This window comes from Ostrinia furnacalis, unplaced genomic scaffold, assembly GCF_004193835.3.
Source record: "Ostrinia furnacalis isolate ACB-3 unplaced genomic scaffold, ASM419383v2 OfSCF0922, whole genome shotgun sequence".
In the NCBI taxonomy this organism is placed as follows: Eukaryota; Metazoa; Arthropoda; class Insecta; order Lepidoptera; family Crambidae; genus Ostrinia; species Ostrinia furnacalis.
Window position 1 is genome coordinate 58,307 of NW_021131161.1, and position 21,845 is coordinate 80,151.

At 40.8% G+C, this 21,845-nt stretch overlaps 1 protein-coding gene across 17 annotated transcripts in view; it reads left to right on the top strand.

The window, feature by feature from the left end:
* Positions 1-19,721, top strand: part of LOC114350598 (cytospin-A) — a 57,764-nt gene extending 38,043 nt beyond the window's left edge. For 13 of the 17 annotated variants that reach the window (XM_028301445.1, XM_028301452.1, XM_028301455.1 and 10 more), the window contains 5 exons: positions 540-592; positions 1,508-1,639; positions 2,837-2,974; positions 3,857-4,019; positions 4,437-7,132. In XM_028301445.1, the coding sequence (XP_028157246.1) occupies positions 540-592; positions 1,508-1,639; positions 2,837-2,974; positions 3,857-4,019; positions 4,437-6,598 (2,648 nt within the window). In that variant the 3' untranslated portion in view covers positions 6,599-7,132. Of the gene's footprint in view, positions 1-284; positions 468-539; positions 593-1,507; positions 1,640-1,824; positions 1,963-2,836; positions 2,975-3,856; positions 4,020-4,436; positions 7,133-9,075; positions 9,181-9,859; positions 9,976-10,380; positions 10,529-16,671; positions 16,780-17,775; positions 17,900-18,398; positions 18,556-19,568 lie in introns of those variants that run through there. The other 4 variants (XM_028301459.1, XM_028301457.1, XM_028301458.1 and 1 more) reach the window with 4 other exon arrangements.
* The last annotated feature ends 2,124 nt before the right edge of the window (positions 19,722-21,845 follow it).

Below are 21,845 nucleotides of genomic sequence, written 5' to 3' on the forward strand. Positions count from 1 at the left end.
TCTCGTATACAGCGATCGTTTGCAATCAATTAGTGAAGTTCCCAGACGAGGAACCATTGCCCTATGGTATACGTTACAAAATCTTCCGCACCTTTATGCGGACCAGAACAACCAATTTAACCCTCAAGCTGTTTATGATAGCGTAGTAACCACATTATTTTGAACTTTATTACCTTATGTTAAAGTCCCAAATCAATAAAAAAAAATAACTCGCGTATCCGATTAAGCCATAAACCATCAATAGTATCCTCTTTTGTTTTAATTTCAAACACTTTTTTCGATAGCTGGAAGAACGCCAAGGCGTAGTGGAAGGCGCAGCGGAGTTAGAAGCGGCCGCGACCACCGCGCGGAGGGAAGCGGAGGCGGCTGCGTTACGGGCGCACACGCTAGCGGAGAGGCTGGCCCATGCTCAGAGACAGCTGGACAGGGCCCATTCTGACGCGCGAAAACTACATGATGACGCCTTGGTAAGTGTCACTTGTAGGATCGTTAGCGGAGGGAAGCGGAGAAGTTAGCGGAGAGGCTGGCCCATACGCAGCGACAGCTGGATAGAGCGCATTCCGACGCCCGCAAACTGCACGATGACGCCTTGGTAAGTCTCAAATGCAGGGTCGTTAGTGGAGGGAAGCGGAGATCATGCTCACGTTTGCTGAGAGACTGGCGGAGGGAAGCGGAGGCGGCCGTGCTAGCGGAGAGACTGGCCCATGCGCAGCGGCAGCTGGATAGATAGCACTCTGACGCGCGCAAGTTGCACGACGATGCCTTGGTAAGTGTCTCTTGCAGGGTCGTGTGCGGAGGGAAGCGGAGATCATAGTCACGCTATCGGTGAGGCTGGTGCATGCGCAACGGCAGCTGGATAGAGCGCACTCTGAGGCGCGCAAACGATGGCTTGGTACGTGGCACGTTATTTCGTTGGCGGAAGGTTGCGGAGATGGGGTATACGCTAGCGGAGAGATTGGCGCATGCGCAGTGACAGTAGGATAGAGCGCATTACAACGCATGCAAGCTGCATGACGACGCCTTGGTAAGTGCCTCGTAGCGGAGGGAAGCGGAGAAGGCGCAAATGTTTGCGGAGAACGAGCTGCGGTAGCTGGATAAGGCGCACTCCGACGCGCGCAAGCTGCATGACGAAGCCTTGGTACTTGCCTTGACTTGAAACTGTTGAGGCATTTCTTAAATATTGTGCCAATGAAATATTGATTACAAATAGCTAGAGAACTGAGCACAGTGCTAATTAAATTGTCATCATTATCATCATCATCTCAGCCATAGGACGTCCACTGCTGAACATAGGCCTCCCCCAATGCTTTCCATGTTACCCGGTTGGTAGCGGCCTGCGTCCAGCGCTTTCCTGCTACCTGTATGCTGTCGTCGGTCCACCTTGTGGGTGGACATCCCACGCTGCGTTTTCCGGTACGCGGCCTCCCACTCCAGAACCTTGCTACCCCATCGGCCGTCAGTTCAATTGTGAGGGAATAATTTGAATGAATTCTTCAATCATTTCTAGGTATCCCGCAATAACGCGAAGTCTACGATATCCGAATTGGAGTTCCAACTGGAGCAGTTACGACAAGAAAAGTCGGCCCTGCAAGGCGAAATGAAAACACTCCAAGACAACTTGGCCGAGTTGCAGATACAGGTATGTACGAGTATTTACCGTTCTCATTTGGCAAATTTTCGAGGTTTTACTCATTAACAAAAATATCATTTGCAATTTCGAAGTTCTTTCAATGAGAGGACTCATAACTGATCCTTAATGTAAAGTCTTAAGGACAATTTTTTACCTTCCTACTGCAATAAATTAAAGTAGCTTTTTAACTTCAGGTCCAAGTGACGTCAGATGAGAAGCTAGCACTAATGAGTCGGGCTGGAGAGGCTTTGGCGCGCGCCGCCGACGCTGAAAGGCAACTTCAAGACGCGCGTGCTAGGAACGTGCAACTCACGCGCGATAGAGAACGTGACGTAAGTACACGGGCCAGTGACGTCACACTAGCTAGCACTAATGAGTCGGGCTGGGGAGGCTTTGGCGCGCGCCGCCGACGCTGAAAGGCAACTTCAAGACGCGCGCGCTAGGAACGTGCAGCTCACGCGCGATAGAGAACGTGACGTAAGTACACGGGCCAGTGACGTCACAGGATTAGCGGGAGAGGTTTTAGAGCGCGCCGCCGACGCCGAGAGGCAGCTGCAAGACGAACGTGACGTGAGTATTACGTGCTCGCACGCGGGCCTGGGATATCACACGAGTCGGGGGTATAGATCATAGTTAATTGTAAAAGTCCTATCTGTACCTGGGCCCTAAAAACCGCAATGACGTCTAAAGTTCAATGCTCCTCCGCTTAGGAGTGAGGGTTGAGGGATAGTGGAGTACCGCTGTGACTGTGACGAGGTGCTTTCAGACCATGACTCGCCGATGCTATGATCTTTGGGTCCTAACGCCCGCATTTTGCGATTGGGCTAACACGATTTAGGACCGAGTCAATTAAATGCCATTTAACCTTCATAACAAACCTTCCAAATCAATACAAATCCTGAGGTGGAATTGTGTAAAGCAATCGTTATCGTTTGACAGTTCATAACGTAAGATTATTCTGTCAAACGCAAACACACTCATTTATTTNTTAGGCTGAGTTGCAACACCTAACTTCGACCGTGACTATTACGAGAACCGGTGCTTTTTGTGTGGATTTTGACAGATTTTTGACGTTTGTGAAAGTTAAAGTAAGATGGTGCTACCCAGCTTTAGTCGAGAAAAATTATTAAAAAAAAATGTCCTTATAATCCTATAAGCTTTCTAATTTCTTTATGCAAAAAATTATACTATCTTTTTTATTTCCAGGTTCAAGTGACGTCAGATGAGAAGCTAGCACTAATGAGTCGGGCTGGGGAGGCTTTGGCGCGCGCCGCCGACGCTGAGAGGCAACTTCAAGACGCACGCGCTAGGAACGTACAGCTCACGCGCGATAGAGAACGTGACGTAAGTACACGGGCCAGTGACGTCACACTTCTTCTTCTTCTTCTTCGTTACGCTCTTGGCAGAGCGGTCGTGGTCACGTTGAGGCGTTGTACACATGGCTGTAGAGGCGGATACAACTCTCCGCACGATCTCCCTCCATCTCTCTCTATTGGCAGACTGTCTGGTGCAGTCACATAAGCCGTCTCCCACTGCTGCTTTCACTTGGTCGGTCCAGCGCATTGGTGACCTGCCACGCGATCGGGTTCCTTCGACTAGCTAGTACTAATGAGCCGAGCTGGGGAGGCTTTGGCGCGCGCCGCCGACGCTGAAAGGCAGCTTCCAAACGCACGCGCTAGGAACGTGCAGCTCACGCGCGATAGAGAACGTGACGTAAGTATACGAGCCAGTGACGTCACACTAGCTGGCTCTGAGTCGGGCTGGGGACTTTGACGCGCGCCGCCGACGCTGAAAGACAGCTGCAAGACGCGCGCGCTAAGAACGTGCAACTCACGCACGATAGAGAACGTGACGTAAGTATTACGTGCTCGCCCGCGGGCCTGGGATATCACACGAGTCGGGGGTATAGATCATAGTTAATTGTAAAAGTCCTATCTGTACCTGGGCCCTAAAAACCGCAATGACGTCTAAAGTTCAATGCTCCTCCGCTTAGGAGTGAGGGTTAAGGGATAGTGGAGTACCGCTGTGACTGTGACGAGGTGCTTTCAGACCATGACTCGCCGATGCTATGATCTTTGGGTCCTAACGCCCGCACAAATTTGTGATTGGGCTAACGCGATTTAAATGCCATTCAACCTTCATAACAAATCTTACAAATCAATACAAAACCTGGTTGCTGTCCTTTTTAGATAAACATACAAATTTATTTCATTATTTCTATATCAGGAAACCGAATGGAAGCAGTTCCAAAGCGACCTCCTGATGACGGTCCGCGTGGCCAACGACTTCAAAACCGAAGCCCAGAGGGAGCTGGAGAGACTCGTCTCCGAAAATAAGATCGCTAGAGACCGTATCAGACATCTGGAAGACCAAATGCACTCCCTTAAAGGTAAGATAAATAAACAGCTAGAATGAGCATGCGTAGTTCGAAATATCGATATGGTATTTGAGAGTAGACTTCTGTACATATTAGTTTGATTTGGAATTCTTATATTTTTTGTATGGTATCTAAATAGTCAATCTTTGCATGTATCTGGCTAAGTTGATGATGGATTTTTCAATTTATGTAGAGATAATTTTGGTTTTTATTTGTTTTTGAAACGAAAATGTTTATCAAAACGGCGACTTATTGTCTTCTACAGACAACCCGTGCTCAACAGAATTAACATGCATTACCATGCACTAATTCTGTGTAAATAAGCTTGCAAATACCTACTTTCTCAGTCATTGTACTAACAGTGTAAATACTATGTGTCATCAATCTGTACATTGTACCAATGTCTAATCTAAATCTGTGTCGAAACAGGTGTTAACAAGTCAGACTCTGTGGATAGCATAAACCACTTCTCGGATGATGAAAAAAGACGATCGGGAGACTCACTCTATTCGGATTCGCAAAGCGATTCGTCATCGAAAGACGTGTTCAAAAATATAAGGACTAGATACCTTTCTAGAGTTCACAGCGTCTCAGACCCACCGCTAATGAACGAAAGTATCGTAGACCAAGCGTTTTTCAAACTCAATAATGTATCAGACCCGAAATCTGACTTCGAGGAAGTCCCTCCAACGAGCTTCACGTTCGAAATAGATAACGTGACGACAGACGAAACGAACGACGATGATTCTCATAGAAACTCATCGGATATTATAGACGAGCCCGAGAAGATACTAACTGAAGTAGCGATACCTCCACTTGAGGACAAAGGGTTCGAGAGGCAAGACGCTGTTGACTTTTCTAGCGAAAAGATCAAGAGACAAGATGCTGTAGATGAATGTGATCATGCTCCGAATGTGCCTGATAATGCTGACACTAATGATCTGAGTGCTAATGTCAAATGTATTTCAAAATCGGAATCTGCAAACGTTGTGAAACCTAGAGATAATACCATATTTAGCAGAAGTCTTTCAGGCGTGTTCAATGGTAAACCGAAGTCGTACAGCATGGAAAATCTTAACACTAATACAGAATACAAAGATATTTTACAAGAGGCTACTAGTATAGAATTTTTAGGGAATAACAATAACTATAGTGAATTGTCTTTGTTCACTGAAGGATCGGATAGTGTTTTTAGTTCCCCAATCAGGAAAAATACTAATTATACCTTGAATATTGGCAAAGCTATCTCACAGCCCAATATCAGTAGTTCAAATGTTGACACAGCTTCAATAAATGATTCTGTTATAGATCATGACATTCCAATCGTGAAAGCTGAATCTATTTTACCGTATCCATATCCAGATGATATTAAACCAACTCCTGTAGTTGAATTTATAAAGACAAATGATAATAAACCTGTAGAACCCGAAACTCAAATAGAAAATGATATCCGAAAAGCTAACGAAGATATAAAATCTAGTTTTAAAGCAGCCCTACAAAGAATTACAGGTAGCATAGGTAAAAAGTCACCAACAAACTCGGTTAAAGACAAAAGATCACCAACCAACTCTATAAAAGAAAAGAAAATGAAAGAAAGCAAGAAAGATGTAGAGATAGACCATAAAACAAGCGACAAAGAAGAAGATACTAACGTTGATGAAATAATGGAGTCAAATCCTATAATACCGATCATAAAAGAGAAACCAAAGATAAAGGAAATCATACCTAAAATTGAGGTTAAAGAAATAATAGAACCTACAGTTAAATCAGATCCCAATATCATAATCAAAGTAACAGAAAGTACAAACCCCTTTCTAGATGCTGCAAAAGAGCTGGATGTAAAAGATAATGAGATACCAATAGATGAAAACGTTAGTTATCACTTAAAAATTAACTCATTCAACGATGGTATGCAACCTGATATTTCCCAAGCTGCTTCGCAAGCTGCCTCGACCTCGCAAGCTGTGACCAACTTCAATCCGAGTAATGCTGGTATTAATAGGTTAAAAACTTTCATGACCCCCATAAAAATTATGAATGGAGGTTTCATAGACCGTACATCTCCCATTATTTTGAGTCCTGTCCTGATACAACCTATATTTTTCAAACCACAGCAACAAGAACCGATAGAGCCGAAAGTAGACGTAAAACGGGCCACAGTTTATTACAATGATATGGACCAGGTTGTTGTAGGAAATAAGAAAAAAGTAAAAGAGCCACTCAAACTTCCAGAAACGTCTAACATAGATGAAAAACTGAATGTTGAAAAGAAAGGAATGTACCAGAAAAACGCAAGAGCAAAACAGTTGCCCTTCCTTTCGTGGAAAACGTTTGGGGTAAACGAAAATATACCGGAGTTAAAACTACGTTCCCCTATACCAACCATAAGTAAGTCGCCAGAACCTTTAACACCCGGTGTGGTGAAACTGACCAAACCTCCTGGCTGGCTGATTGACAACCAATATTATCAACCCATGGAAAACGTCCCGTTCTTCATCAATACAAAGCAAAGTTTTACTATGCCGAAGAAACCAGTGCAAGCAAAGAGAGAGAGAACAGGACAACATCGACCAATCCGTTTCTTCCGATGATCCCATCTAGCAGAAGGTGTTCAGAACAAGAGAACTATTATGAAGAAATAGGTGAACCGAGGTTTCCACCGGTGATATTGGAAAACAAGAATGTTGCTGATGACGATAAAATTTCAAGCAAAACCCGAACTGCTGAAGTTTTCCCTGCATTGACTCGCGAAGAAATACTAAAAGTGCCCAGAAGAGCAAAGAAACCTAAAAAAGATGCACACTACGAATCAAATACGTTTGATAAAGATGTTGAAGACAGTACAAACATAGTCAAAGAAATGGCACACATGACCAAGTCAGTTATATCGCTGTCCCGTTCGCCGAGTGCAAAAGACGCACCCAAGAAATCAACTGGGTCCTTCGGGGAATTGGTTCAGAACTTGGAAAAGAAGCCTCCAACGCCTGAACCTAAGAATACTCCAGAGGTGCCGCTACGAAAGCATTCTCTTCAAAACCAGAGAGCTGCTTCTAGTATAGATACAAATACAGGGTCATGGCCACGAGGACCCAAGCCGTATTGGAAGACTTTGGAGCACAAAAGACTGTCGCATCCGATCAGGTCTCTAAACGATCCTCCGCCTCCGAGACCGCTACGTAAGTCCGGCTTCTTGTGACCCGAAACTAAACGTTCTAGTGTGATTCTGTCAATAACCGTATGTCAACGGATCAGACGTCCTTATATGTTTCGTTTTCAAGTGTTGTTTGTCGTTTGGTGGTGGTTCAAGTTGTTGGGAAGGGTATTGTAGACGTGCGTATATCACATGAAGCACAGTTGTTGAATCTATCACTGGTATTAGATGCATAGCTGGGCATTAACTCGTTAATCCGTTAATCGTTAATTAACGAAGTTAACATTTCTATTAACGGATTAACTTTTAAGTTAACTTTAAAAAATGTTAACGGACTCGTTAACTTCCGTTAAATTATCCTAAGTCCGTTAATCGTTACCTACAATTTACCAAAAAGATACAGCAGGCACGCTGAAAAACGCGTTCTGACAAGTACGTTCGGGCTTCCAGAACTTTCAAAACCCAAAACAATAGTTTTTTGTAACCAGAGGTGGAATTGTGTAAAGCAATCGTAATCATTTGACAGTTCATAACGTACGATAAAGTCAGTTAAACAAAGCGTTTGACAGAATAATTGTACCTACGTTATGAACTGTCAAATGACAACGATTGCTTTACACAATTCCACCTCAGATCAATAACGACACTTGTTAGTATGTGTGAGACAACTCTTGCAACTGAATTTAAGACCAGTTTTCCTCAACCGATTGAGCTGAAATTTGGTATACTTATGTAAGTACAATGACGATGCAAAGTTATGGTACCATTGAGCTGGTCTGATGATGGAGTCATGAGGCCATAGGAACTCCTAAATGAAACGGCGGCATCGCATCGAATTTGGGTTCGTTGGATTTGTCTTTTCGAGCACTTTAGTACTAGATGATGTCCAGGGTCCTGATGATGGAGTCAGGAGGTGGCCATAGGAATTCCAAAACGAAACGGTGGAAACTTATCCAGTTTGGGTTTGCTGGATTTGTCTTTTCGAGCACTTTAGTGCTAAATTGTATTGTAATTGAGGCTCTGAGATTGAGATGCTACTAAAAAGTGTAAAATAAAATTATTGTAATAATTAAAAAACTTTTTTAAAAACAAGCTTTTATTTTGAAATGCAGTTGTACTAAAACGAAAAAAATAATTGTACTTATGCAAGGTTCAAATAATTTCGAAAGCTTGCAGCGCAAACAAATAGAGGAATAAATTCCATGCGCGATACAAGCTTTCGAAATTATTTGAACCTTACTACAATTATTTTTTTCGTTTTATTATCATGTGTTAACGGATTAACGATTAACGTTAACTTGCGTTAAATCTTGCGAAATGTAGCGTTTTAACGTTTAACGAAGTTAATTTTTTTATTAACGTTTTAACGATTAACGAAGTTAACTATTTGATTAACGGTGCCCAGCTATGATTAGATGTAGTAATTAATTTTAAGGGCATGATTACTCATAGCTTTTTTTCTATATTTTGCATGTAGTAGTTTTAAGTGGATACTTGACATTTACTGAAGAAGTGTTAAGCATAAATTAGATAGAATTTAACGGCTGTCATCCATTTTACGCTTTATACGTTTACACTTGCAGTAGATTCAGTTTTGGCTATCATCATAGTGTCTTGGTGACGGACGTACACTTTGATTTATTGTTTTTGGGTATGGTGTTATGAATTCGATTAAAAAATGTTTTGTGGATCAAGTAACTACAGGTACTTTATCAGCGTATCCATCTTCAATGGGTATTTTTACTTTTCTTGGCCTTATTACAACAAATTGAAGGTCAGATTAAAAAGCAAATGCAAAATAATTAGATTATGAAACTGTCTAGGTTACTCTGAAACTGTTCAGGTAATAAATGATCGCAAAGCTTACCCATTTCTTCATACACGTTCCAAACCATTAAACATCCCATACACCTGCAGCTATGCCGCCTCGGACCGAAGAGACGCCGCCCCCGCCGCCGCTGCTCACCAGCGCCTCCTTACAGGACATCATGGCAACTGCTGCGTCCCACAGGCGAACTAAAGGTAAAATATAATTTTGAAATGACTGGTGTTCTACCAATGTCTCTTATCAAGCAGATAACATCCTATCTTCTTGGGTGCTCGGATAGAGATGAAGAGGCTCAGGATATCATGGATGGAGTTCCGTACCAATGTGTCCATATTCCAGGAGCTCAGCCTCACGCAACGTTTATCGGCCGTAGTACAGTCGCGTATAGTGAAATACTTTGGACATGCCTTAAGGCGGTATAAAAACTCCATAGAGCGTGGCAGGTCACATATCATACGTGGGAAATCACGTATCAACGTGACCACAGCCATAGGACGTCCACTGCTGAACATAGATAGGCCTCCAATGCTTTCCATGTTACCCGGTTGGTAGCGGCCTGCGTCCAGCGCCTTCCTGCTACCTTTATGATGTCGTTGGTCCACCTTGTGGGTGGCCGTCCTACGCTGCGTTTTTCGGTGCGCGGCCTCCACTCCAGAACCTTGCTGCCCCATCGGCCGTCAGTTCTGCGTACTATTGCCACTTCAGCTTGCTAATCCGTCGGGCTATGTCAGCGACTTTAGTTCGTTTACGGATCTCCTCATTTCTGATTCGATCTAGTAAAGAAACACCGAGCGACCATAGCACGCTGTGCGACTTTGAGCTTACTTTTAAGAAAGGCTTACTTTTACCTAAAATTATGTCATTATTTCACAGGAGTGAGCCGCCAAGATTCGCGCCTGTCCGTCAAGTCGCTGATCGAGAGCATAGAGAACGCTGCCAAGGCGGCCAAGCAGTCGCCCGCCACTACGCCCGTCGGGGAGTGGCCACAGGTAAGACCTACCTCAATTTCTAATAATAATAGTTTTTGGGTGGGCATAGTATTATCATGCAAGCGGTACTGGAGTAACCGATCTTGATCCACTCAAGATCTCAGAAATTTTGTGACTCGACAATTAATTGTAGACGCCCTCCAGCCAACAGAAGAAAAGTCGCCGATTCGCTATGTCCAATAGTGGACCGCTAATGGGTGAAGTCGAGCAACCATACCTAATATTAAACTTCCCTAGCAGTTGGTTTTGGTGATTTAGTCAGGTTGAGGAAATTACAATCGGTAGGAGGGCGAGAACTTTTAAGATTGTCTATTTTGTGTTCTCTCTTCCTATAAAAACACAGTTCTTATCCAGTCCCATATCAGCTCCGGTACCGGTTATTCAAAACCCTATCCCAATCCCCAGCAAACAACAGTGCCTGTGACGACCACGACCACCAACATGAAGAACGGCATCTCCGAGCCTTCGCCACCCACCAACGGGCTAGCGGCAGGCGGCTTCCCCGGCAAACCGCCGGCGGCGCGCACATCACGACCCTCCCCGATATCTGCAGGTTGGTGTAGAGATTGTTTTAACGCAGTAGTCTATCGGCAGTTTGGATAGCGTGAGAAAAGCTGAAAGGCATGATGATACTCAAGTAAGATTTTTCGTACTTGACGGCTAGTGGAGAACCGCCAGCTGTCAAAACTTTGTTACTAGCTAGAGCTCTGAAAATGCGACACATAAACTATAATCATGAAAATAATTTTATATGGGGTCGTCATGCCTTTTCAGTGATTTTCCCTTAAAATTGTCAGCTATTAAGTAATTTTTCTGTAGTACAAAAGACTGATTTAGATACCTTTTTACTTTTTAACAAGTACCTATGTAGATCTTAAAAATGCACGTGAAACGCAAATAATAGAATAAATTTTTAACAATTCCCCGATCAAAAAGAAATAACAGCATGTAAGGTTGCTTGTGTTTATTTTTCTTACAGCATGGCGGCATGACAGAGGCGCCTAGTCCTTGCCTTAGTATCTAACTATTGTTGTGTGTCTCCACTATTAACGATTATACGTAATTGCATGATGTTTTTGTTTCACTCTCAATGCCTACTGCCAATTTTTAGAATTTATTGAAAAAATATGGGACAAAAATATTTTTTACTTCATATTTCTTTTATGACAGAAATATGATCCAATAGTTCTCATTTTTACTTTCAGTTAGCGCTATTCTGATATTTATTTTATGACATCCTAAAAGGTCATTATGCTTCTCTTCTCATCAGCTCGAACTGGATTAAAAAACAAATATTTTTTCGTAATAAGTATCGTTGCAATATTGCTTGGCTGGCAATATTGCAGCAATATATCTAACATTATTTTTTATTTCTTAAGCATTCGGGCCGAGCTTATTTGTCAAAACATATTGCCGTTAATTTATAACAGTCAACGCATGTTTCTTCATAGCATGGCTAATAAATGGTATTGGTTGATTTTTCCAATGGTTATGGTGTGACACGATGGTGGACTTTATAATATGAACAGAACATTCCTATGTTTTTGCCTTTTGTAATATAACATTTTATATTTCTATCAAATATGTTTTTGTGAAAGGGGGTTGTGTGCCAGTAAGTGTATTATTGGTAACCATATTTGTTTGGTAAATCGTAGTGCAAGTATTACATAGGTAAAACAAGCTATACTCAAGCTATATGTCGCCCTGGGGCCTTAATAAATCATGGTTTATTTCCGTTATGGTGATTTAATTAAAACTCAAAATGCAAATCAAGAGTGCTGTTAGTAGACTTGTATAAAAGCGGTTTCTTCAATAGTCTTATACATTGATAGACTTCTGAAGTAAATAATTAATGCTGCCAACCGCANTACGCCTGAACCTAAGAACACTCCAGAGGTGCCGCTACGAAAGCATTCTCTTCAGAATCAGCGGGCGGCTTCTAGTATAGATACAAATACGGGGTCATGGCCACGAGGACCCAAGCCGTATTGGAAGACTCTGGAACACAAAAGACTGTCGCATCCGATCAGGTCTCTAAACGATCCTCCGCCTCCGAGACCGCTACGTAAGTCCGGCTTCTTGTGACCCGAAACTAAACGTTCTAGTGTGATTCTGTCAATAACCGTATGTCAACGGATCAGACGTCCTTATATGTTTCGTTTTCAAGTGTTGTTTGTCGTTTGGTGGTGGGTCAAGTTGTTGGGAAGGGTTTTGTAGACGTGCGTATATCACATGAAGCACAGTTGTTGAATCTATCACTGGTATTAGATGTAGTAATTAATTTTAAGAGCATGATTACTCATAGCTTTTTTTCTATATTTTGCATGTAGTAGTTTTAAGTGGATACTTGACATTTACTGAAGAAGTGTTAAGTATAAATTAGATAGAATTTAACGGCTGTCATCCATTTATCGCTTTACGTTTACACTTGCAGTAGATTCAGTTTTGGCTATCATCATTGTCTTGGTGACGGACGTACACTTTGATTTTTTATTGTTTTTGGGTATGGTGTTATGAATTCGATTAAAAAATGTTTTAAGGATCAAGTAACTACAGGTACTTTCTCTGCGTATCCATCTTCAATGGGTCTTTTCTTTTCTTGGCCTTATTACAACAAAATGAAGATCAGATTAAAAGCAAATGAAAAATAACTAGATTATGAAACTGTCTAGGTTACTCTGAAACTGTTCAGGTAATAAATGGTCGCAAAGCTTACCCATTTCTTCATACACGTTCCAAACCATTAAACATCCCATACACCTGCAGCTATGCCGCCTCGGACCGAAGAGACGCCGCCCCCGCCGCCGCTGCTCACCAGCGCCTCCTTACAGGACATCATGGCAACTGCTGCGTCCCACAGGAGAACTAAAGGTAAAATTATAATTTTGAAATGACTGTTCTACTAATGTGTCTATACCACAGGAGCTCGGCATCACCCAGCGTTTGTCGGCTGTAGTACAGTCCCGTATACTGCAATACTTTAGTTAGATAAGAAGGCGAGATGGATGAAAACTCCATAGAGCGAGTGTCGTTCTTGAAGAAACCGGATCGAGTGGCAGTTCACCCTGCGGTGGAGATCAAGTAAAATTGGCAGTGTGAATCGCGTATCTGACTGCACCAGGCAGGGAGAGATGACGGGAGATCGTGCGGAGAGCTGTATCCGCCCCTTACAACAGACGTGAACGCCTCCACGTAACTACGACCGCTTTTGGAAGAGTGAAACGTCTAATGCTTTAACCACACCAACGCGTGCAGATCGCCATCCCCGCGGCGTAATCAATCCGCGCGACCTGTCATTGGCCTATGATCGCGCCGGCGATGGCGATCTGACGCGTTGGTGTGGTTCAAGCTTAAAAACAGAAAAAGCTTAAAAACAAAAAAAAAAGCCTACTTACCTAAAATGGTGTAATTATTTCACACACAGGAGTGAGCCGCCAAGATTCGCGCCTGTCCGTCAAGTCGCTGATCGAGAGCATAGAGAACGCTGCCAAGGCGGCCAAGCAGTCGCCCGCCACCACGCCCGTCGGGGAGTGGCCACAGGTAAGACCTGCCGCTATTTCCAAAAATACACGTCTTGATAGTATGCGAACTATCAGTTATTGTACGGTAGCGAGTAAGCCAAGATACCATGACAGTGAGATCATTTTTGTGGAAAAACCGATAAACCGCTGGGGTACTGTGTGTGGGGGACCTTGACTCGATGATGCCTGCTAGCTAGGCTAAACTAAACTGCTATAAGCTGATGATGATGAAGCCATAGTTGAGCTACAATAACTTCTATTTAGGGTCATTTCCTTAAATTATTTTAAACTGTGATTTTGTGAAAAGCATACATGTCCGCTGCTAGCACTCTTGTGCTAGCAAATGATTAAAGTTATGGAAAAAAAGTCGGTGGGGGTTTCAAATTTCATTCTTTTCCCAACGTGACGCGTCCAGTTACTATCAGCTCGGTAACAGGTCACTCAAATTATTTCCCAATCCCCAGCAAACAACAGTGCCTGTGACCACCACGACAACCAACATGAAGAACGGCATCTCCGAGCCTTCGCCACCCACCAACGGGCTAGCGGCAGGCGGCTTTCCCGGCAAACCGCCGGCGGCGCGCACGTCGCGACCCTCCCCGATATCTACAGGTTGGTGTAGAGATTGTTTTAACGCAGTAGTCTATCGGCAGTTTGGATAACGTGGGAAAAGCTGAAAGGCATGATGGGACTGACGACGTAGGATTTTTCATGCTTGACAGCTAGTGGAGAACCGCCAGCTGTCTAAACTTTGTTTCTAGCTCTGCTCTGAAAATGCGACAGTATCTCTCGGACATTCTGCGGAAATAATTAGTTTATCTCCCTTTCGTGTACTTTATTAGTTAATAAGTTTATATGGGGTCGTCATGCCTTTTCAGTGATTTTCCTTTAAAATTGTCAGCTAATAAATAGGTAATTTTTCTGTAGTACCTACAAAAGACTGATATAGATACCTTTTTACTTTTTAACAAGTAGTTATGTAGATCTTATAAATACTGCACGTGAAACGCAAATAATAGAATGAATTTTTAACTATTCCCCGAACAAAAATAACAGCATGTAAGGTTGCTTGTGTTTATTTTTCTTACAGCATGGCGGCATGACAGAGGCGCCTAGTCCTTGCCTTAGTATCTAACTATTGTTGTGTGTCTCCACTATTAACGATTATACGTAATTGCATGATGTTTTTGTTTCACTCTCAATGCCTACTGCCAATTTTTAGAATTTATTGAAAAAATATGGGACATAGATCTTTTTTTACTTCATATTTCTTTTATGACAGAAATATGATCCAATAGTTCTCATTTTTACTTTCAATTAGCGCTATTCTGATATTTATTTTATGACACCCTAAAAGGTCATTATGCTTCTTCTCATCAGCTCGAACTGGTTTAATAAACAAATATGTAGTTTTTCGTAATATCGTTGCAATATTGCTTGGCTGGCAATATTGCAGCCATATATCTAATTATTTTTTATTTCATAAGCTGTTCATTCGGGCCGAGCTTATTTTTCAAAACATATTGCCGTTAATTTATAACAGTTTACGCATGTTTCTTCATAGCATGGCTAATTATGGTATTGGTTGATTTTTCCAATGGTTATGGTGTGACGATGGTGGACTTTATAATATGAACAGAACATTCCTATGTTTTTGCCTTTTGTAATATAACATTTTATATTTCTATCAAATATGTTTTTGTGAAAGGGGGTTGTGTGCCAGTAAGTGTAATATTGGTAGCCATATTTCTTTGGTAAATCGTAGTGCAAGTATTACATAGGTAAAACAAGCTATACTCAAGCTATATGTCGCCCTGGGGCCTTAATAAATCATGGTTTATTTAAGTTATGGTGATTTAATTAAAACTCAAAATGCAAATCAAGAGTGTTGTTAGTAAACTTGTAAAAAAGCGGTCTCTTCAATAGTCGTATACATTGATAGACTTCTGAAATAAATAATGAATGCTATCAACCGCANGAGCGGGAGTTAGCGGGAAAAAACATTTGTATGAATAAATCTAAACCGCGTAAGATAGATGAAGGGGGTAAAACGGGATCCACGCGTACGAAGTCGCGGGCGGCCGCTAGTGCTTAATAACAGGCGATACTAAAAAAATACGTAAAATACCCAGAAAATGTCAATAAATAATAAAAACTCAGATATTTTTTGACTTTTTTTATCGATAAAAATAGGTTTAGTAGTTCCGCCTATTTTCATATATGCACTTTCTCAAGACTCATACTGTACTAGCGCTGAATTTTGCAATATCCTGTTGTAACTAAGCTTTAAGTTTACTAAGGTACCTGCATGCCAAATTTCAAGCGTCTAACTTAGGCGGTTTAGATTTTTCATACAAAAGGATTTTCCCGATAATTCCCGTTCCCGTGGGATTTTGGGNTTATTTTTTATTTCATAAGCTGTTCATTCGGGCCGAGCTTATTTTTCAAAACATATTGCCGTTAATTTATAACAGTTTACGCATGTTTCTTCATAGCATGGCTAATTATGGTATTGGTTGATTTTTCCAATGGTTATGGTGTGACGATGGTGGACTTTATAATATGAACAGAACATTCCTATGTTTTTGCCTTTTGTAATATAACATTTTATATTTCTATCAAATATGTTTTTGTGAAAGGGGGTTGTGTGCCAGTAAGTGTAATATTGGTAGCCATATTTCTTTGGTAAATCGTAGTGCAAGTATTACATAGGTAAAACAAGCTATACTCAAGCTATATGTCGCCCTGGGGCCTTAATAAATCATGGTTTATTTAAGTTATGGTGATTTAATTAAAACTCAAAATGCAAATCAAGAGTGTTGTTAGTAAACTTGTAAAAAAGCGGTCTCTTCAATAGTCGTATACATTGATAGACTTCTGAAATAAATAATGAATGCTATCAACCGCAATATAGTGTGCAATATAGCGTACACCTTATTACTCTACTTTTGGGTTAACAACTCAGTAATATCAATTATCACAATCACGGGATTGGCAACAAAACACGTTTATAAACTCAGTAAATATCAATTTCTCAACGGCGTGTAGCAAACAGCTCAAGTAACCGTTAACAGCTCATAATAATACCGTAAAGTATTAAAAAAATCTCGTACCTGGTAACACTTGCACGATACTTACTGGCGCACACCGCCGCGCTTGCTTGTCGTGCGGGCAGAGGCCGCGCCCGCGCCGCCCGCCAACATCCCAGACGAGCAGCGCGCGCTCACGCTGCAGCAGAAGGCCATCGAGTCCTTCGTCAGGCGCAACTCTTATGGAGACATCTGTGAGTGACAATATAACACATTTAAGTAGGGTCTTTAGAGATACACTTGGTTAGATACTGTTTATTTTTACTTTAAAGTGCACGAGAGCAAATCCTATAATAATAAATTACCTTGGCTCCAATTCCTATGGAGATATCTGTGAATGATACTATAACACATTTATGTAGGGTCTTTAGATACACTTGGTTAGATATTGTATTTTTTTACTTTAAAAGTGCACAAGAGCAAATACTACATTAACTTGGCTCCAATTTCTATGGAGATATCTGTGAGTGACATTAAAAAAGTTTAAAACACACTTGGTTAGATATTGTTTTTTTTTTACTTTAATGGTGCAGAAGAGTAATACTACATTACCTTGCCTCCAATTCCTATGGAGATATCTGTGAGTGACATTAAAAAAGTTTAAAACACACTTGGTTAGATATTGTTTTTTTTTTACTTTAAAAGTGCACAAGAGCAAATACTACATTAACTTGGCTCCAATTTCTATGGAGACATCTGTGAGTGACAATATAACACTTTTAAGTAGGGTCTTTAGTTGGTTAGATTTTTTTTGACCTTGAAAGTGCACAAGAATAAATACTACACTAGGTGGCAATATAGTCACCCTGACTGTATTGCCATTAACTTGGCTCAAACTCCTATGGAGACATCTGTGAGTGAATGAATACAGTCTTTAAGACACATTTGGTTAGATATCGTTTTGTTTGACCTTAAAAGAGCACAGACGCAAATAAATGAAATGGTAATGACAATATAGTCGCTATATTGCCATTACTTTGGCAATATAGTGTCCTTCATACTTACATTTTACTAAGGTCAAAAACAATTTTCATTTCAGATTCCCAAACTAACAAAAAACCGGCTTACTTGCCCGCATGCATTTGTTTATAATCTCCGCACATGTCATCCATTAAGCACTTAACAATAAACTTCATACAATCCTGTTCATTTACTTTAAAAACAGTTACTAAATGTTTTTATAAATACAGGTGAAAGGAAGGACCCGTTGAATGCTCTGCAAGTGAAGAATGGAGGCTCTAAGAGGAACGCACTCCTCAAGTGGTGTCAACAAAAGACTCTGGGATACAATAACATTGATATCACTAACTTCAGGTATGCATAATATCCCCCTCTATCATTTAGTAATTAATGAGCAATAATAAAGTGTATTTTTCTTGAAAAGAAAGAGAAAAAATATACATAAATCTATCAAATAAGAAAGAGTAAAGAACAAATATTATGACCCATAGCAGTCAAAGAAAAATTTCTATAAGTCCTATATTGAAGGGATTCAATGGTCAGGAGAATTAGACCTGATGTTCTCATATTTTTTTCCCATGGATTTCCACGGGATGAGTGAGGATGATTCTATTCAGATCCTACTCAGCAGAGACCACGTGGATAATTAGTTTGTTAGTTTCAGCCAAATGATGCCCACTGTTGGACAAAGGCCTCCCCCAAGGATATCCATAACTACCGGTCCTATGCCGGAGCTAGACCCTTATCCACGTGCTTTCTGTACCTCCACGCAATTTTTATTTGCCGTGAGCACTAGCCGTATTAAATTTCAATGTGTAATTTGAGTTCTAAATAATATTGTTTTATCCTACAGTTCTTCGTGGAACGACGGCATGGCACTCTGCGCGTTACTACACTCGTACTTAGGCGAGTCTCGCGTGTCCTACGCGTCTCTGTCGCCGCACGACAAGCGAACTAACTTCTCCGTGGCATTTGCCGCCGCCGAGTCTGTGGGCATACCCACCACGCTGGTAAGCATCATCATCAGTCGTTATTATTATGAGTATTCAGCCTTAAGACGTCCACTTCATCTTGAGATATAATTATTTAAATCTGACTGAGTTTCTTCCGCCACTTCTTCTCAGCACCAGCCCATATGTTGTCCCGAAATGGTGGTAGGGCAAGCTATATTTGGGACGTGTATAAGTACCCTGGAAAGGGCATTATGTACTGAATAAACTATTGGAATTTATTTGAATCACAGAGAACATAAATGTGGGTCACTGCATATACTCGTATAAGCACCTTTTTTACGCCAGGAAATGCATGAAATTGTATTCCTACCTTATTTTCGGGTTAGGTTGGGCTCTCCCTAGAAAGATCTCCCTTTTTGACCCTATTGGGACGAAACTACTTACATCAGGGCTTAGTAGGCTAATAAGATTTTTGATTTCTTATGAAAAATGTTGTGTTGGAGCGTATTATAAGCCTAAGCGCAAACCACTGACTTTTAGTTGGCCGACAGTTGGGCCCGATTCTAATTTGTATGAAGAATCGGCCGATACCAAATCTGTGTAATGTGCGCACTTTCATACATCTCCATACTGATCAACAGCCCGAACGAATTATGGGCCAACTAAAAATCGGTGGTCTGCGCCTAGGCTACAATAGCTCTCATAAGACTCCTGTTCAAGTCCATAATAGTACAAGCTCTGCTTAGGTCTAACTAGGTAAATGATATAAATAATAATAAATAAATATCCTTGGACATTTTACACTGCGCTTCTAGTCCCAAACTAAGCAAAGCTTGTACTATGGGTACTAGACAACGGATATAAACATACTTAAATACCTTTTTTTTTGTAAATACATACTTATTATACATAGAAAACACCCAGTCCCATACAAACAAATATGTTCATGCACACAAATGTTTGTACTGTGCGGGAATCGAACCCGCTACCTCCGGAATAGTTGTTCGTTTCGAACCACTACACCAAACGGCCGACATGATAATTATAATTTATTATTTTTTTAATTCCAGAACATCCAAGACATGATTCAGCAGGAGCGTCCCGACTGGCAGCAGGTCATGGGATACGTGACCAGCATTTACAAACACTTCGAGACATAAAGCACCATGGATGGACTAGTACCTAAGGAATATACGACATAAACCACCATGGATTACTTGAAAAGTACATAAAGGAAGGAACTAAGGAATATACGCAATGGAATGGATTTAGAATGGAAAAAGGATTCAGGTCATCCTGACCAATGTATTAAAAACCGTTTGGTTATGTAGCCAAATCTCAAAATGGCTCTTTACTTAGGCTTTATGGAACCACGTCCGTATTCACAAACATTAACTATGTTTCTCAGTGCGCGTGGACGCACAGGGTCACACACTAATCACAGAGCTCTATTCAACGCTGTGCGTTCGATTTGCTGCGTCACTTAAGCAAGCATCGTTTGTGAATACGGGTGATAGAATTTTCAAATTTTTCAAAACTAATCCTAGATTCAATAAGTAAACTTGAATGGATTCGCTGTAGCAACTTTCGCGTGATCTCAATATCTAAACGCCAGTAAAAATATTTTCTTCTAGTTTCACTATCTATTAACGTTAATGGGTATGTACTTAAAGTCACGAGTAAATTATGTATACCTACTTTTTCATTGGAATTTCAACTTTATTACAGCGTAATACAATACATTTTTTGCTCGTGACTATACCTATTACGAAACTAAATTAGGTCATTCCAATTACTGTTTAGTAAAAGTATTTTTGATAATATTCATGAAATTGTATTAGCACGTTAATATTAAAAGAAATAAAATTTTGCAAAGATATAATATTCTGCTACAACGCCATCTAGTGGACGAAAATAGAACTAATTTTCTATTTGAAACTTCTCGTAAGCATTACATTTAGCTTCAAAGCGTGTCTATGTTAACTCTAAGGTTAACTGGAAGGTGAGTTGCACCACCTAACTTTGACCGTAACTTTGACGATAACCGGTGTTTTTTGTATGGAGTCGACAGATTTTAGATGTTTGTCAAAGTTAAAGTAAGATGGTGCAACCCAGCCTTGATGACTATTTTAACGAGCAAAGCTATACAAGATTGCATTAAAGGTTGTAAAGGACATTCCTAAGACGGTAGCCTATTCGCTAGTGATATTTTTTGACGTAGATCCGCTTTTGCGATTGTATGTGGAATTGTGTAAGGCCTTCGACATGAAGGTTTGGTCGAAACGTTTACAGTTTGGCGGTATACATGGCCCAATATTTATGTATGTACTATGTATATGTCGAAGTAAAATTGTGAAATACGTCAGTTTATAATACAACGCGTAAGATTGTAAACTAACAGTGGGTTAGGTTAAATTGTAATGTAACTTCGTCAGATTATAATCTGACAGAATTTCACAATTTTACGTACATATTAATAAATAAACGTTTGTCCAATTTAGTATTAATATAATATGCTTCTTACATCTAAGTATGCGACTTACAACATTATTCTCAGTGAACTGTTTTACATTGGGTCCAGATTTTTTCATAATATTTGTTTCGTTCGTTCGTTTCAATCAAATGACGTCCATTGATAGGCTTAAAAATATGCAAAAAAAAACTGGAGATGGGGCCTTTTTGCGCACTAAAAACATTGTTATAAGTTGTTTACTTTGATCTGAAAGAAAAATATTAGATAACGATTCTCTGACGCAAATTATACGAAAAACTAATTTTAATTGGGCATGTTTATCGCCGATGTAAAAATGTCTTTCTATACAAAAGACTGATAAGATAGGAACAACTTTAATAGGGATTCTTCGTCTACGAGCAATTTGCAGATTAACTTATTATCAAACTAATTCACTAATGATAAATATCTGTTTGTCTAGTCTTGATAAATGGTCGTGTTTATGCATTGTGTGATATGTTATTATAAGTTATCGGTCCAGCGCTAACTCAGTCGGTGCCTGAGATATGGGAGCGGACTGGAAGGGATGACATTGACATAATATACATGTTGACACCACCAATAAATTGACGTATAGTTCCAAAATACTGAACTGTCCTATCGATGACATTGACAGCGGGGCGCCACCGTCAATACCGAATAGCTGGTTCCGATATTTGCCATGTTGGAAACCATATAGTTGAACGATGGTAGCGCCCCCCTGTCATTGAGTTTGGTGGGACAGTTCAGCGTGGGTCATCTATACTTTTTAAAACTGTCAAAACGAAACTCCCATAGATTTTGTATGGCACTATAGNTAAAACTGTCAAAACGAAACTCCCATAGATTTTGTATG